The sequence below is a fragment of the Macrotis lagotis genome, chromosome X (assembly GCF_037893015.1).
Source record: "Macrotis lagotis isolate mMagLag1 chromosome X, bilby.v1.9.chrom.fasta, whole genome shotgun sequence".
Classification (NCBI taxonomy): Eukaryota; Metazoa; Chordata; class Mammalia; order Peramelemorphia; family Peramelidae; genus Macrotis; species Macrotis lagotis.
Genome location: NC_133666.1, coordinates 523,815,323 through 523,830,551, shown reverse-complemented (window position 1 = coordinate 523,830,551; position 15,229 = coordinate 523,815,323). Strand labels below are relative to the sequence as shown.

The 15,229-nt window shown below is 32.8% G+C and overlaps 1 protein-coding gene across 1 annotated transcript in view; it reads right to left on the bottom strand.

Moving 5' to 3' along the window:
• Positions 1–15,229, bottom strand: part of LOC141499328 (uncharacterized) — a 519,469-nt gene that overhangs the window by 205,686 nt on the left and 298,554 nt on the right. The window contains exon 14 of the mRNA XM_074202106.1: positions 5,263–5,396. Coding sequence (XP_074058207.1) covers positions 5,263–5,396 — 134 coding nt within the window. The remainder of the gene's footprint in view (positions 1–5,262; positions 5,397–15,229) is intronic.

Below are 15,229 nucleotides of genomic sequence, written 5' to 3'. Positions count from 1 at the left end.
CTACCTCAATGTATTGTCATCCAGCCCTCTTCTTTCCCTCTTATCCACAATGATACCATAAATGACTTAGTCAGTTACTTTCCTAAAATCAAATATATTCTATTTCCTTTATCAAGAAATTTGATTTTTAAAATGGAAATAAGATGGTTTAGTATGATATATTTAATGAACTGTCATTGGCTTATAGTGATCATAACTTCCTTATATATTTACAATGATTTGCAAACTCTTGACTTAAAATTCTATTTTAGGACTTTCTGGGGCAGAGAGATGTCAATGTAGAAGAAATGCTCAACTGATTTCTCCCAACATATCTCTCCAGACAACTTTTAAAAAAATGACTTAAATCAAATTCTGGAGTGACAGAACCAATAAAAGATTAGAGTGAGGCACTCCTCAGCCCAGCACAATTTAGGAAGTTTAAAGGAGAAATCTGTGTCATAAGAGGGGTTGTCAGCCCAGAGCCCACTTAGATGTAACACCAATAGTGGGATATAGTTTTGGAAGCTTTTATACAGAAATGGGAAGGAGAATCAAAGCTGATCAAAAAGACAGTAGAAGAGACCTCTATGCTTAAATTAGACACAGCACTAGAAGCTTTTTGGTGATTCCTTTTCATATACCAACTCTGAGTCATATTTTGGTCAAGAGAGAGCAATGTGAAATTGAACACTGATAACCCTACATTGCATTATTTGATTAATTTTTAATCAGTTTACTATATATTAATGATCCAGTTTCATTTATTAGTTATTTCTTAAACTGGGAACTCCAGAAGCCTACAGGTATTAAACCCCTTTAATGCATCACACATCACTCTCCATCCACCATTTTCTTTCTAAGATATTTCCAGACATAATATTCTCAATTATATCCTAATTTGTTAGAATTTGCTAACATATAAAATGCTAGTATCCCATTCTTTCTCAAAAATTACCAACTACAGGGTGAACCAGAAGATGTTACTCTACATTATGATATTGATTTAAATTGTGGTTAAGTGAATTTGGCACTGATTAATCAGAAGTGAGATATGCCTTTGTTATTCCAGATTGTTTTATTTTACTCTGTAAAACTGTAAAAGAATTATCTTGTCACGTTGGATTTTGGCTGTTACAAAGACTTGGATCCCTTTTATTGGGATTTGCTAGCCTTGTTAATAAATTGAAGATGCTTAGAACTTTACTGCCTTAATTTTATTGTGATAATAGGAGTTCTGAGGAGAAGCATTATTTTCAGTCCCAAGGGAACAGGGGTCCTAAGAAGCAGTATCAGTTGTAATCCGAAGAGATCAGGGACACTAAACAAAAGAGTAGTGACCTCATCCCTACTCAGATCATTGTTGTTATTTGTCCTTCATTTTCAAAGAAGACCATGATAGGAGGAAGGTGATGTCATGCTAAGCACATGAATTGGATATGAGTGAGGAAGTGATAAGTCACCAGCCTAACTTTTCTTTCAGAGTCATCTGGGTCCAATGATTAGATATGAATCAGAATGACTGGAGACATTCTGAATGTGAAGAAATCAGGGTTAAGTGATTTGCCCAGGGTCACAAAATAGTAAGTGTCAAGTACCTGAGGCTGGATTTTAATGCAGGTCCTCCTGACTTCAGGGCCATTGTTCTATCTACTACATCACCTAACAATTCAAATCATTCCACATTGGAGGGACTAAAATCTCAGAACCAGCTCTGAAAATGTTATTACAAAAAAGCATGGATTTTGGTAAAGTGTCTCTCCTAATCACACCAGGAATAAAGTTAAACTTTAATATACATTAAAGACAAGAAACAGAATGGGGGGAAAATGAGCACACAACAAAAAATATGATCATAAAAAAATCACTTTTTCAAAAGAAGACAGTGAAGTCAAAGAAGCTACAAGCAAGCCTTCAAAGGAGAAAAAAAGCTATGAACTGGACACATACTAATAAGAATTCCTAGAAGGGCTATAAAAGAATTTTCAAAATCTCATAAGAGTGTTAAAAAAACAAAAATCTTGAACAAAGTGATACCGTGAAAAATAAAATTGACCAAATAGAAAAAGAGGTACAAAATTCTACTCATGGAAATATTTTCTTAAAAAAACAAAATTGGTCAAACCATAAAGAAAAAGAAATATATTTTGGGAAAGCACACTGAAGAAATGAATTCCTTAAAAATTGAATTTGGAAAAAAAAATTTGATTCAGACAAGTAAAAAATATCTCCTTGAGACAACCAAGAAACAATAAAATAAAGTCAGAGGAATGAAAAAAATATTGATGAAAACGTGAAATAGGTCAATGCAAAAAAGTTGACCTGGAAAATAGATCATGGAGTGCTAATTTTTAAATGATTTAATTACCTGAATGCCATAATGAAAAAAGAACATTGACTTATTTTCTTGAGTGGTGGAACAATGGAATGCTTTAGATGTACAATGCACAGAAAATGATCATAGTAGTATAGTAAAGAACTCTCCATTGGATAAATAGCACTGACAAAACTGGAAAGCTGTCAGGCAAAAACTAAATTTAGATTGATAACTCACACCAAATAACACAATACAATAAGGGCAAAATGAATAAATGATTTTAAACAAAAATGTTATAACATTATCAGTCTAGGGAAACATGGAAAATTGTTTAATTTTGATAAATCTATGGATAAAGGAAGGTTATATAACCAAAAAAGAAATGGAGAGGATCAGAGGAATTAAAGGGATGGCTTTGATTACATGAAATTAAGTTTGTGTATAAACAAAACTAATGCAGCCAAAATTAGAAGAAAAACAGGAAACTAGGAGAAAATTTAGAGTAAGTTTCTGTGATAAAACCATTATTTATCATATATACAGGAAACTAAGCCAAATTTATAAAAGTAAGAGTCATTTCACAATTGATAAATGAGCTAATAATATTAACATGCAGTTTTCAAAAGACAAAAATCAAAGCTATCAATAGTCACATGGGGGAAAATGCTCTAAGTTACAATTTATTAGAGAATGTGAATTTATAAAAACTCCTAGGTACCACCTCACACATACAATATAAGTTAAGCTTTCAAAAAAGGAAAATGATAAATGATGATGGAGATATGGAAAAATTAGACATTATGAATCATTGATGAAGTTGATGAATTAGTCTAACCTTTCTGGAGAATAATTTGGAACTATGCCCAAAATGGTTATAAAATTATGCATATACTTTGACCCAGAGATACCATAACTAGGATTTATCCCAAAGAGATCAGAGAAAAAATGTATTTATACAAAAATATTTATAGTTGCTCTTCTTTTTGTGGTGGTGATTTAGAAATCAAGAGGATGCTCTTCAAGTGGGGAATGGCTATATTAATAGAGACATATGATTATGATAATATTATTGTGATATAAGGAATGACAAGCAAGATTGTTTCAAGGTTTAAAAAATTCTGTGAAGACCTGTATGATGCCAAGTAAAGTGAGCAAAATCAGGATAGCATTGTACAGAGTAATAGCAATATTACAAGATTGATCAGTGTAAAAGAATTAGTTATTCAGATGAATAAAATAATCAAAGACAATTCTGAAGTTCTAATGATAAAAACTGCTAACCACATAGAGAGAAAGAACTAATGAATTGAGTACAAATTGAAGCATACTTTTTATTTTCCTTATTCTTGAGTTTTGTGCATGTGTTTTCTCTTGAAACAGCTCATATGGAAATGTTTTGCATGACTTTACATAAACAGTTAATATCATATTTCTTTTTTTTAGAAAGGTGTAAAAGGGGAGGAAGTGGGAACAAAATTTGGAGATCAATTTTTAAATGAATGTTAAAACATTTTACATATAATTGGAAAATATATATATATAAAAAGTTCCCTGTGAGCCTGCATCCTTCCTTTGAAAGAATGTTTGTTCTTTATTAAGTTTAATGATTATATTATCAGGACTTCATCCTTGAACCTATAACAACTATACTTTCCTTTGCCTTATCAATATTATCCCTAATCCTGTTTTGTTCAGTTTTGTATAGTCTACTTCTTCTATATTATTTCCCCACTCTAATCTATCTCATATACAGTTATCTGTCCTAAACCATGTATCTGTTGTCTCCACTATCAATAAACTTCAATCCCTATTTCCTCTAGATGATATATAAAATCATTTATCTGGTATTTAAATCTTTTAACAATCTGACCCATCTACTTTGCTAAATTCTTTATTTCCCTCCACACAGTCTAAAATTCAACCATACTGTTCTATTACTATTCCAAACATTGCACTCCATTTTCCCTCTAGTATCTACACCCCAAGACTATAATGAAATTTTTCCTCATGTGAAAATTCTTGGAATCCTGATTTCCTTCAAGATTTAGCTAGAAGCATGACTTCTTCTTCTCAAGTTGTTAATGAACTACTTCCCCAAACTATCTTGTGCTAATTTTGCTTTCACTATATACATTCTTATATGGGTAAATGTCTGTACTATTGAAATGTTAGCACCTTGAAGGCAGAAACTGTTTTACTTTTTCTTTGTTATCCCTTGCATTTAATACAATTATTGGTAAACAGTAAGTTCTTAATATATATTTGTTGATTACCTACTTTTATTGATTATGAAATGTTCAACATTGACTAATGATAATGAATATAATGTAGATGAAAAAAATGAACAAGAGATGACCAGGCAGTAAATGGTCCATTTAAAATACATCATGAAACAGTAATGCAGCTTGAACAATCAACAAAAACAAGATGTACCAGGCAGGTTAAACCACTCCTACCATCTCAACTACCACTTCCCCTCAGACTTTCTTGGGGCACTCCAAGAACCCCAGGAAGAGCAGTGTTCACCAGTATGCTCCCTGCCCTTATTTTGTCCCAGTGTCTGTAATGAATGTTGAGGGCAGCTATTGCTGTGGACATTGGATTAACAACTGCCTCTGTAGGGATTGCAGCTTCTGTTTTGTCAGCACCCTCAACTACAGAAGACCCAGAAAAGAAATGTTTAACCACCACACTCTTTGGCACCATCAAAAGATTTAACATCAGAAATGGAAAGTTTTGCAATTGAAATAATAGTTTTAAAAGATGCACTATTTTCAGTTTTGTTGCTGTAATCTCTAGACAATCTAGTTTTAGTCTCTGACTGATAGCTTCTAAATAGTGTTTGTTGTTTCCAATTTGAATATAATTTTTGAGAGCAACTTTCTTATCTAGATCTCTAGCATTTAGCACAGTACAAAGAAATTTAATCAATCTTCAAAATACAAGGATCAGACATCACTACTCACCATACTGAATATCTGTATTTCTCCAATTCCTCTAAGTAAGATATATTTTGTGCATACTCTTCATTTTCACTTTCTCTCATGTTTTTCAAAGAACTTGATTTTCCTTGCAAAGATTCAGCATTCAGGTCATTTTGCTTTAACAGATATTTTTTCAAAAGTGAAAAAAAATAGTTACTGAAATGATTCAGAATTTTGTATGGTTTGAGTATCTACTTCTAATCTAGGATCATTAAATTTTAAGAAACAGATCTATACAACTTAAGTGATATCATGATGCAACCCAATAACCAATACTTTGGTAGAGTATTCCTACTTGTAGTTAGGAATACTCAATTCAAATTCAGACTCAGCTACTGACTAGCTAATATGTACCAAAGAAGGTCACTTAACTTCTTTGACCCTCTATGCTTCATCTGTAAAATAGAAGTGAACTATCTAGTCTTCTAAGTCCCTTAAAAGTTCTAAACTTGGGGCGGCTAGGTGGCGCAGTGAATAGAGCACTGGCCTTGGAATCAGGAGTACCTGAGTTCTAAACTTATAATTATGTAATTAACCTCAGTCAAGGAAGTAATACATTTAAGATAATTTTAGCTTGAGCATTTGAGACTGAGAGATTTAGAAATTAAAGTTTTAACTCTGTCTCAGTGAAGTTAAACATAGAGCATTATAGAAGCAGTGGATAGAGAAGTAAGTTATTAGACAGGTAATACAAATGGGATATATACCTAAATAATAACACTACTCTTCATTGATCAATTGGAAAGGGAAAGTGTTTATAAATAATTTTGATTTGGTAAAATAGTTCAGTAGTTATATACAATTACTAACATCATTATCACACAGACAAAATTGTTTCCTATAAATGTTTACAGAACTATGTTTCTATACTTGAATCTGAATAAAAGCAAAGATCCTCTAAATACCAGAATTCATGTTCCTGCATCATCCCCATCCTAAGACACAATGAATAATAGAACTGTAAAATAGGAATTATCATAGATATTATTAAGCTCAATTTCATCATTTTACAGATGAGGAATTTGAGGTCAAGATATGTTCAAGATTGGGGTGGCTAGGTGGCACAGTGGATACAGCACCGGCCCTGGAGTCAGTACCTGAGTTCAAATCTGACCTCAGACACTTAATAATTACCTAGCTGTGAGGCCTTGGACAAGCCACTTAACCCCATAGCTTTGCAAAAAGAAAAAAAGGATATGTTAAAGATTTACTGAAAGTCAACATCTAGTCACTCACACAACTGGAACTATACCCTGTCTCCTAATTCAAAGTCCAATATTCCTTCCTTTACATCATAGCTCAGGATTCAATACAATTGACCGCTTGTCCTATTATCTTCCAAAGCTGTTGGGTTTTTGTATGTATTTTGAATGAATGAAAGAATGTTAATTTGGATAGGAAATATACTTCTTAATGAGTTTATATACTGCCAGCAAATTCAGATATTGAACACCTGAAGTTACAACATAGGCTAGGGCCCACCTACCATCTAAATAAAACTCAATTCTCCACTTTCAACAAGTATTCCTGCCTCAGCTTCAAAGTCTCCAAGTGAAAAGTAAGTCATGATTTCACAAAGTGATCCATACTATTTTTGATTTAACTCTAATTAATGCAATGTTTTTCCTTATGTCAAATGTAAATCTACCTTTCAGCAACTTTTACCTCTTAGCAACATCTACCCTTTGAACTTGTCTTGTTCTGCATTCACACACACACACACACACACACACACACACACACACACACACACACGTAGAGCTTTATTTTTTTTAATTTTTAACTTTTATTATTTATTTATGGCATTGGGGTTAAGTGACTTGTCCAAGATCACACAGTTAGGTAATTATTGTGTCTGTGACCGGATTTGAACTTAGGTCCTCCTAACTCCAGGACTCATGTTCTATACACTGTGATACCTAGCTGCCCCAATAGAGCTTTATTTGAAAGCATGAGAAATTACTAAGGATTATATTTATTTATTAATCTAAATGTGTTAGTATTTGGTAAAAATGACTGATAAACAGATTCAAAAAATAAGAATTGAGGAAATAGGAAATGGCTAGTAAATTGACAAGATGTTTAGAATAAAATAGTATTACTTTCAGTGAAGATGTGATCAAAATGATATAATATTTTATAAACTACATTAGGCAGGTTAGATGAAATCATTTGTTTTATTTATGTTCATGTAACTTCTAGCAACAATTGTCGGTGGTTTTGATTCATGCTATTTTGCAGTCCTCAAGTTTTGCTTTTTTACAGGTCATAATAACCAAGGAAAACTAAAATTGAAAATCAAAGTAAATATTTCATCAAATGAATTGTGAAATTATCAGCTTCATTTCTCTCATTACAAAATGTTTGAGACTTTTATTCAGTTTAATAACAAAATTCAACTATAATAAACACTATTTAAAAATGACCTTTCACCAGAATTTCTTGCCCCATTTTTAATCCTTTGGAATCTTTGTACTTTTAAGGGAATTTGCTAAAATGTTCAGCTAGTTTGGCAGATTGTTTTGCTTTTATTTCTGAAAATTAATATGACCTCCCCCAAAAATTAGAAATTGATTTTTTATGCTTTATGATATCTAAAATATTCTAGATGAATACAGTAAATTGGGAGGCCCTTTTAGGATGCTTGGGGTATTTATCTGTTTTGAACTAAAACATTTCTTTGAAAGTTGCTCAGTGATGGGAGATTACTATAAATGACTAGAAGACCTCTCATTTACCACAAACCTCTTCTTTCTTATCAGCAAAATGAATTTTGCTTTTGAAGATCTCAAGTAGATTTAATCCATGTCTTTGTGATCATTCTTTTGCATATTGTTTTGATTATTTGATGTACAGAGGTCTTATCTCTACAACTTGATTTATTTCTGTCTTTGGGACAACCATTTCTTCTCACTTTTTCTGTTTTCAACAATGTACATCCAGTATTGGGCATATGCTGTATACTCAACAGTTATTTGCTATTCAATTTCATTTCTTTACACTTATTTTCCTCCACTTAGCAAGAATTAAACCACAGAAAAAGGAAACATGAATCTCATGGACTGTAAATAAATATTGTAACTTCAGAAATCCCAGAATTAATTATGGGGAAGAAAATAAGCAAATGGCTAAATATAAACAAAATATAGAGAGGATAAATGGGAGAGAATCAACTGAAGAGATCGAACACACTAGCATTAAGAAATTGGAAAAGACTTATTGAAGAATATAAGATTTTGGTTGGAATTTGAAGAAAATCAGAGAAGTCAGGAAGCAGATATGTAAAGAAAGAGAATTTTAGAGATAGGGTATAGCCAGTAAATATGCTCAATTAGAAAAAGGTATGTCTCACAAGAGGAAAGAGGTCAGTATCACTGAACAGAAGGAAGGTAATAAAGTATGAGAAGACAGTAGAGATAGGGAAGGTCTGGACTATGAAGGCCTTTGAAAGCCAAATTGAGAATTTCATTTTTGAACCTGGATATAATAGGGTACCGTTAAAGTTTTTGAATCAGACTGGATATGATTAAATCTATGTCTTAGGAAGATCAATTTGACACCTGAATTGAAAGGGGAAAACTTTGTGGCATGGAGACCAAATAGATCTGGTAATAACTCAGGTGTGAAGTAATGAAGCTCAGCAGCAAGAATTGAGAGTAACAGTGTCAGAGGACAGAAGTGATATTAATTAGATATATTAGGAAGGTAGAACAACAGAACTTGACCACTTAAATTTGAGGGACAAGGTGAGAAAGAATGAGGAGTTGAGGGTGATTCCTAAGTGTTTTTGCCTGGATGAATAGAAGTGGAGAATAAAAGAGACTTTTACAAAATGGGAATATTTGGGGCAAAAGATTTTGAATATGCTGAGTCAAAGATGTCTACAGATTATTAGACAGATAGAGAGCTAATATTGGAGGTATAGAGAAGGGTGGGACTGGACAAATAGATCTGAGAATCATCTGCCCAGAGATGAAAATTGAAATCATAGGAATTATAAGAATATAAAAGAAGATAATAGAACCTGGGAGAGAGTCTTGGGAATACCTCCCCCTCACCCCAATAGCAGAATTAAGATGAATGAAGATATACAAAAAGAGACAAAGGAGTAATTAAATATGTATGAGTAGAACCAGGAGAGAACTTTGTCATAAAAAAATAGAAAAATAATTGAAGTCTGGACAATAGAATAAATAAAAAATACCAGACACAGAGAATGTAGATGGCCTTGTCAAGGAATTTAAGTGCAAAATGTCAGAGAGACATAGAATGATGACTAGCTGACATAGATAGATCACGTGCAGAGTTTATGTTTGGGGGGGGTGGGTAGGGAAGACATGGCAAATTTTAGAGAAAGTTGGGAAGTATCCATAAAAGACTAAGAGCGATTGAATATTGGTGAGAGAATATAGTTAATACAGGGGATAATCTTCAGGAGAAAACAGGATGGAATATATTGAACTTGTATATGCAGAGAGGTATGTCTTGACAAGGAGAAAAATCAATTTTTCTTGTAAAATTTGAATGAAAGAAGAGATAGTGACAGATAGCATCTGGGTGAATTGAAATGAAAGAAGGGATATCTTTGCTACTAATATCATCATCATCATCATAAATTACAGTTCTCAGCTAAGAAGGTAAAAGCAGAAGAAGCACTGGAAGGTTTGAAGAGAAATGAAATGTTTCAGAAAATTTTCTATGGTGAGTCAGATAGTGAATCAATTAGGACAGTGTGAAAGGATTGCCTTGCCATAGTGAAAACCCAATTGAGATCGTGGGACACAAACTTGCAGTATATTCAGTCACCATGGTCTTGTGATTTCTTTTGTCAATTTAATTAAACAGTATATAAATAGGAGCAAATGGTGGAAGTAATTGAGGGCTGGGATTTGAAACTGAATATCTTACATAGGATACAGCGACAAGGGTCTTTAGAGAAGAGGAAAATGTAAAATTAAACTAATTCCCCAGAGGGTCAAGTTGGGGAAGAGTAGAGAATATAACCAGTAGTGGAGTGGAAATCTCCATTCCCCGTGGTGACCTGGGAATCACATTTCAACAACATTTTCTCTCCTTCTTCAAATCCCCAATGCCTTCAGGGCAAGGCCATGGTCTCCAGGATCTTTTTTTTTTTCAAGAGGAAGGTCAGCATAGTTTTTCTCTGTTTATATTTGTGCAAAGATCAGTTTAACACAAGTGCCATAAGGACCTTTGAGTAAAAAGCAGAGAGTTTGTCAGTTTATTTATAAAAAACTCTTATCTAAATCTCTTGCCTCTGGTTCTGCTTTGTCTCTCTCCACCTTATGACTCAAAACTATGATTTCATTCGTTTGTTTCTTCTTGAGAAGACCTGAGATTTCACTCATATGAAATATCCCATATTTCTTCACCTAAAGTTAAGTGGCAAATAGTACCTCAAAAAGTGGAACTGAAACAATATCACTCTATGATTTTAATCAAGATATTTGAGGTATTAGAAATAAAACTCATTTCTATTGATTTGCACAAATTTCAACAAACCTATGATTTGATCATGTAATAGTAAGAGGGTAGAACAGCAAGGACAGAATCTATGAGATAGGACACCTTCATTTAGGAAAGGTAATTGTCATCCACAGACTAGTGAAACTCAGATGCAGTATAAAATCTAGTAGCTTTAGAGTAGTTAAGCTCCACTTACTCTCAGTATTCCTTCACCCTGAGCTCTTGCAATGACATTGTGGCCAAGCTCTGAGGAGAGCATTCACCTGCCCATCCAGCCAGATGAAGAGCAAGGGGATTGTTTTCATCAAAAGGAAGAGCTTTGGAAAGAGGAAATGGTGAATAAAGGGTTGAATCCTGAGGATTACAGATGCTTTTGAACTGCCCTTGGGAGATCAGATGTGAACAGCAGCAGTAGAAGCTTTCATGCCTACTAAAATGGACAAATGATTCCCCAAGTTGAGAGTTTAAGGAATATGTTAAGAGGACTCTGTTGATATGTTCACAATATTATGAGTTGGAGGCAATAACAACAAACACCAGGTGCATCTAACATATCAGCACAAACAAATATGACATCATATTCGGTTTCATCATGGTTATTGTTATCAGACCTAATTAAGTGATTCAGAAAATAAAATCCAAGAAAAATATTGAAACCATCCCAATGAGAAAGTAGGAATGCATTCCAAATTTGTTCCTTGCAATGCTACTAGGATATTTTGTCAACTTGCACGCTTTCAATTAATTATATGATTCACAATTCTCAGGAAGATACCAGGCCATCCATTTTGTGAAATTCTAGAATTAACCTGAAGATAATACTTGAAATATTGAAATTTTCTGACCCAGAGGGGGGCCAGCAGCCCTCTGACCATTTGGTTCCCTAAATGCTCAACTGTTCTTGTTCTTCAAAATGAAATTATGGCTTCTTTCTTCCTTTCTTTGTACATATTCTCTTGCTTCTCATACCACCCTAGGCATTTCCAAGATTAAGAAAACTAGTAATATGGATGGCTAAATATTGATTAAGTTCCAAATTACCTTCTTAGTATAATATTTTTCAAAACGAGTATAGGTAAATATAATTTAAAGTTCAGAATAGTTTCTGTCAAGATGAATTATTCTGTTTTATACAACTAGTACTAATTTCATTTATCATTCTAAAAAGCATAGTAACTTGTTATCCCATATGAGTTTTATTTCTTTGTTTTGACTTTATTCTTATACAAACTGAAAAAAAATGCTAGATTACAATTCAGAGGTCAAAGTATGTATTAGCTCTAAATTCACTATTTAGTGTTGGTGTGACTCTTAGTGAGTCATTTGACTTATCTGATACTCATTTTTTTCATTTGTAAAATATGGATAATATATGTTACCTACTTCTTGGAATTGTGATAATCATTTTGTATAATGTATATAAACTAATCTATAAGTAGAAACTATTGTTTTATTATTATTAAAATTAACACATTCTCTTACCTAGAATTATTCAGATTTGACACGTTTCCATAATACTGTTTCCGGGAATTACCTTAACTACCTGGTTTACAGACTTAGAAAATAATATTCCATTGAATATAAGAAGAAAAAAACAATTAGAACACAGGCATGTTCACCTACATGCAAACATGTCTGGAAATATGTCTTTTTGGTGATTTGCTAATTCACAGATACTCTAAAATCTCAACAAATAGATTCTTTCTTGAATTCTTTTTCCACAAATACATTTTCCCATTACTTTCCCCACTCTTGAAAGAGCTTAATTTTCCTTAAACCTTAAAACACGAGAACTCTTAGAGGTGAGTGAAACATAAAATTCCTACCCTTTATGATAGGTATGTATGTATGTATGTAAACAGACATTTATTATAATCTGTGATTTCATTGGTGTGATAAACTGCTGGTGTTGACACACACATGGACACATACTGATGTATATAATTTAACAGTTTGTCTGTCATCTTTGACAATTGTCTAGGAGCAAGTGAAACATTAAGCCACTTGTCCAAGGTCACAAATTTCAAAGTAACTGACAAAGACCATCTCATGGGAACTTGGCAACAACTTTGTGAACTAACCATTAAGGATTTTCATTATGCCCATTCCATAGAGGAAGAAACAGGATCAGAGAAGATATGACTTTTTCACATAACTAATAAGTTCAAAGATCTTAGACTTGGTCTTTCTGATTCCATATATGCCTATTATTGTGTTCACTAACCCCACTCTACCTCTAACTCCTCTATGTTTTCTGCTATGTAAAGTAACTTGCATGATTTGAGAATTTTATTAAATTTTGGAATCCAATTCATTTAACTTGCTTCATTATTATTTGAAAGCAGAACAAATTCAAAATTTTGAGATTAGTCAATGATTTCTGAGTAACAAAAAAGCCACATTTTTTACTAGTTAAATTTAAAACTATTCACTAAGAAGTAGCTCTTGATATGAAAGTTCTCCTTATGTCTGTTTGAGACAAAAGAAATATATGGTTCAAGGGTTACAAAAAATAACAAAACATCTCTGGATTTGCATCACTAAATTATGATTTGTATATGTTTGTCATTAATAAATCACAAAGAGTACTAAAGTCACATGAATTAGAACTGGTAGCAATATTGGGAATGCTTATATCAATGAAATCACAAGTTCTTGAATTATCAAATAAATATGAATAAAGAAAAACATTTTTTAAAAAATCTGAATAACCATGTTTGAATAGCTTTAATATTTTAATCCAATATATAAATGTTCAGTTTTCTAATACCCTTAATTTATGAAGCTAAAGACTGACCAGGTAGTGTCTATCATATTTTGTGTAACTGAAATGCTAGAAGGTCTCAGCTTACTCAATTTTTACCCAATTCTATTGGGATGCCCTCTGAACGGAGTAGGTAGAAGTCATAGTGCTTGCTAATAAATTATATCAAACCAGCAAAATCAGCAAAATTTCTAATTACCTCTTACAAAGCTGGAAGGAAATTATAAACTGATTAATTTAGCCAAAGTATTCAGCAGCTCAGGGAAGGCATGTTCTGAGGCAATAAAAGGTTTATTGGCATTGCTGCTTTCACAAATGTCGGCTGATTTAGCTTGTCATGTTCTTCATAATCTACTCTGAGTACCAAATGACAAAGTTCCCAGAAAAGGTATTTGAAAAATGGTTCAGATATAGAATATGTTAATGCTTCCATGCTTACCTTAGAAAATAATTGCTTCTCTTCTTTAACTGGGCTGAAGTCACAGTCCTTAGCTGAAGTATAGATAATAATTTTATCAGTTTTTTTAGGATAACAACAGTTTAAATTTTTAGGTCTCACAATTCAGAATATAATTAACATTATCTTGATGAAAAATGGACTACACACTTAAAGGGAAAAAAATAAGAAAAGAAATGCTAACCAATTATGGAACAAAAATTTGAATTATTGATTGATCCTCTTGTCATATAGGTATATATTTCTCATTGGTCAGCTCCAGACATTTTCTCTGGATGTCCCCAGTGCTTGGAATATTTTCCCTCTTCTTCACCAATGTTGATCTTCCTGCCAGTCTTTAATCTCAAATTAAATCCCATCTCCTTCAAAAAACATTCTCCAATCCTTCTTAATTTCAGTGCCTTTCCTTTATCAATCATTTCCCATTTATTCTTTATACATCTTATATTGTATATATTTGTTTGCATTTGATTCCCTCATTAGATTGGAAGCCATTCAAAGACAGGGATTTTCTTTTGCCTCTTTTTATATCACCCCAGCACTTGACAAAGTGGCAAACCCATAGTAAGCATTTGATAAATGATTATTGAATTTTATTGAACTCAGAAGATCATAGGTGTAGAAGTAAAAGTGACTTTGGGAGTCATAGAGTTCAATCCATCACTTTGCAGATAAGGATCGAGAGGCCCATCAAGGTTAAATGACTTATTTGAGACCACACAAGTAGAAGCCATAATTGAAACCTGTTGCTCTGACTTGATAATCTTTCCTCTTTTCATCGTACCATCCTGTAGCTTTGTCAACTTCCACATAATTTCCATTGTTTAAAAAATAAGATCTATAAGCTGATATATATTGTGGGCCTTGAATTTATGTTCAAACATACAGACTTGTCTTTATGCATGTGTATTATATGTGTGTGTGTGTTTTATAAATGTATATGTATATATGTAAATGTGTATAACTGTGTGTATACATAGAAAACATACAAAAGCAAGGAAATCACTTGGATCCAATACTGAATCCAGTTTTTGTTTTTTCTTGAAAGAGTAAGGTGACAGAGGTAAAAGACAGAACTATTCAGTGGGGCTAAAAATATGGCCGAGTCCCTGAAATACAGATAATCAATTATTAAAGACTTCATTTAATTAATTCCTTCTCCTGCCCCATTCAAGCTTATCCCTCAAAGGTTGTATATTACCTTTTCCTGACATCTTCCTATTTCCTTTTCACAACTTTCCTCA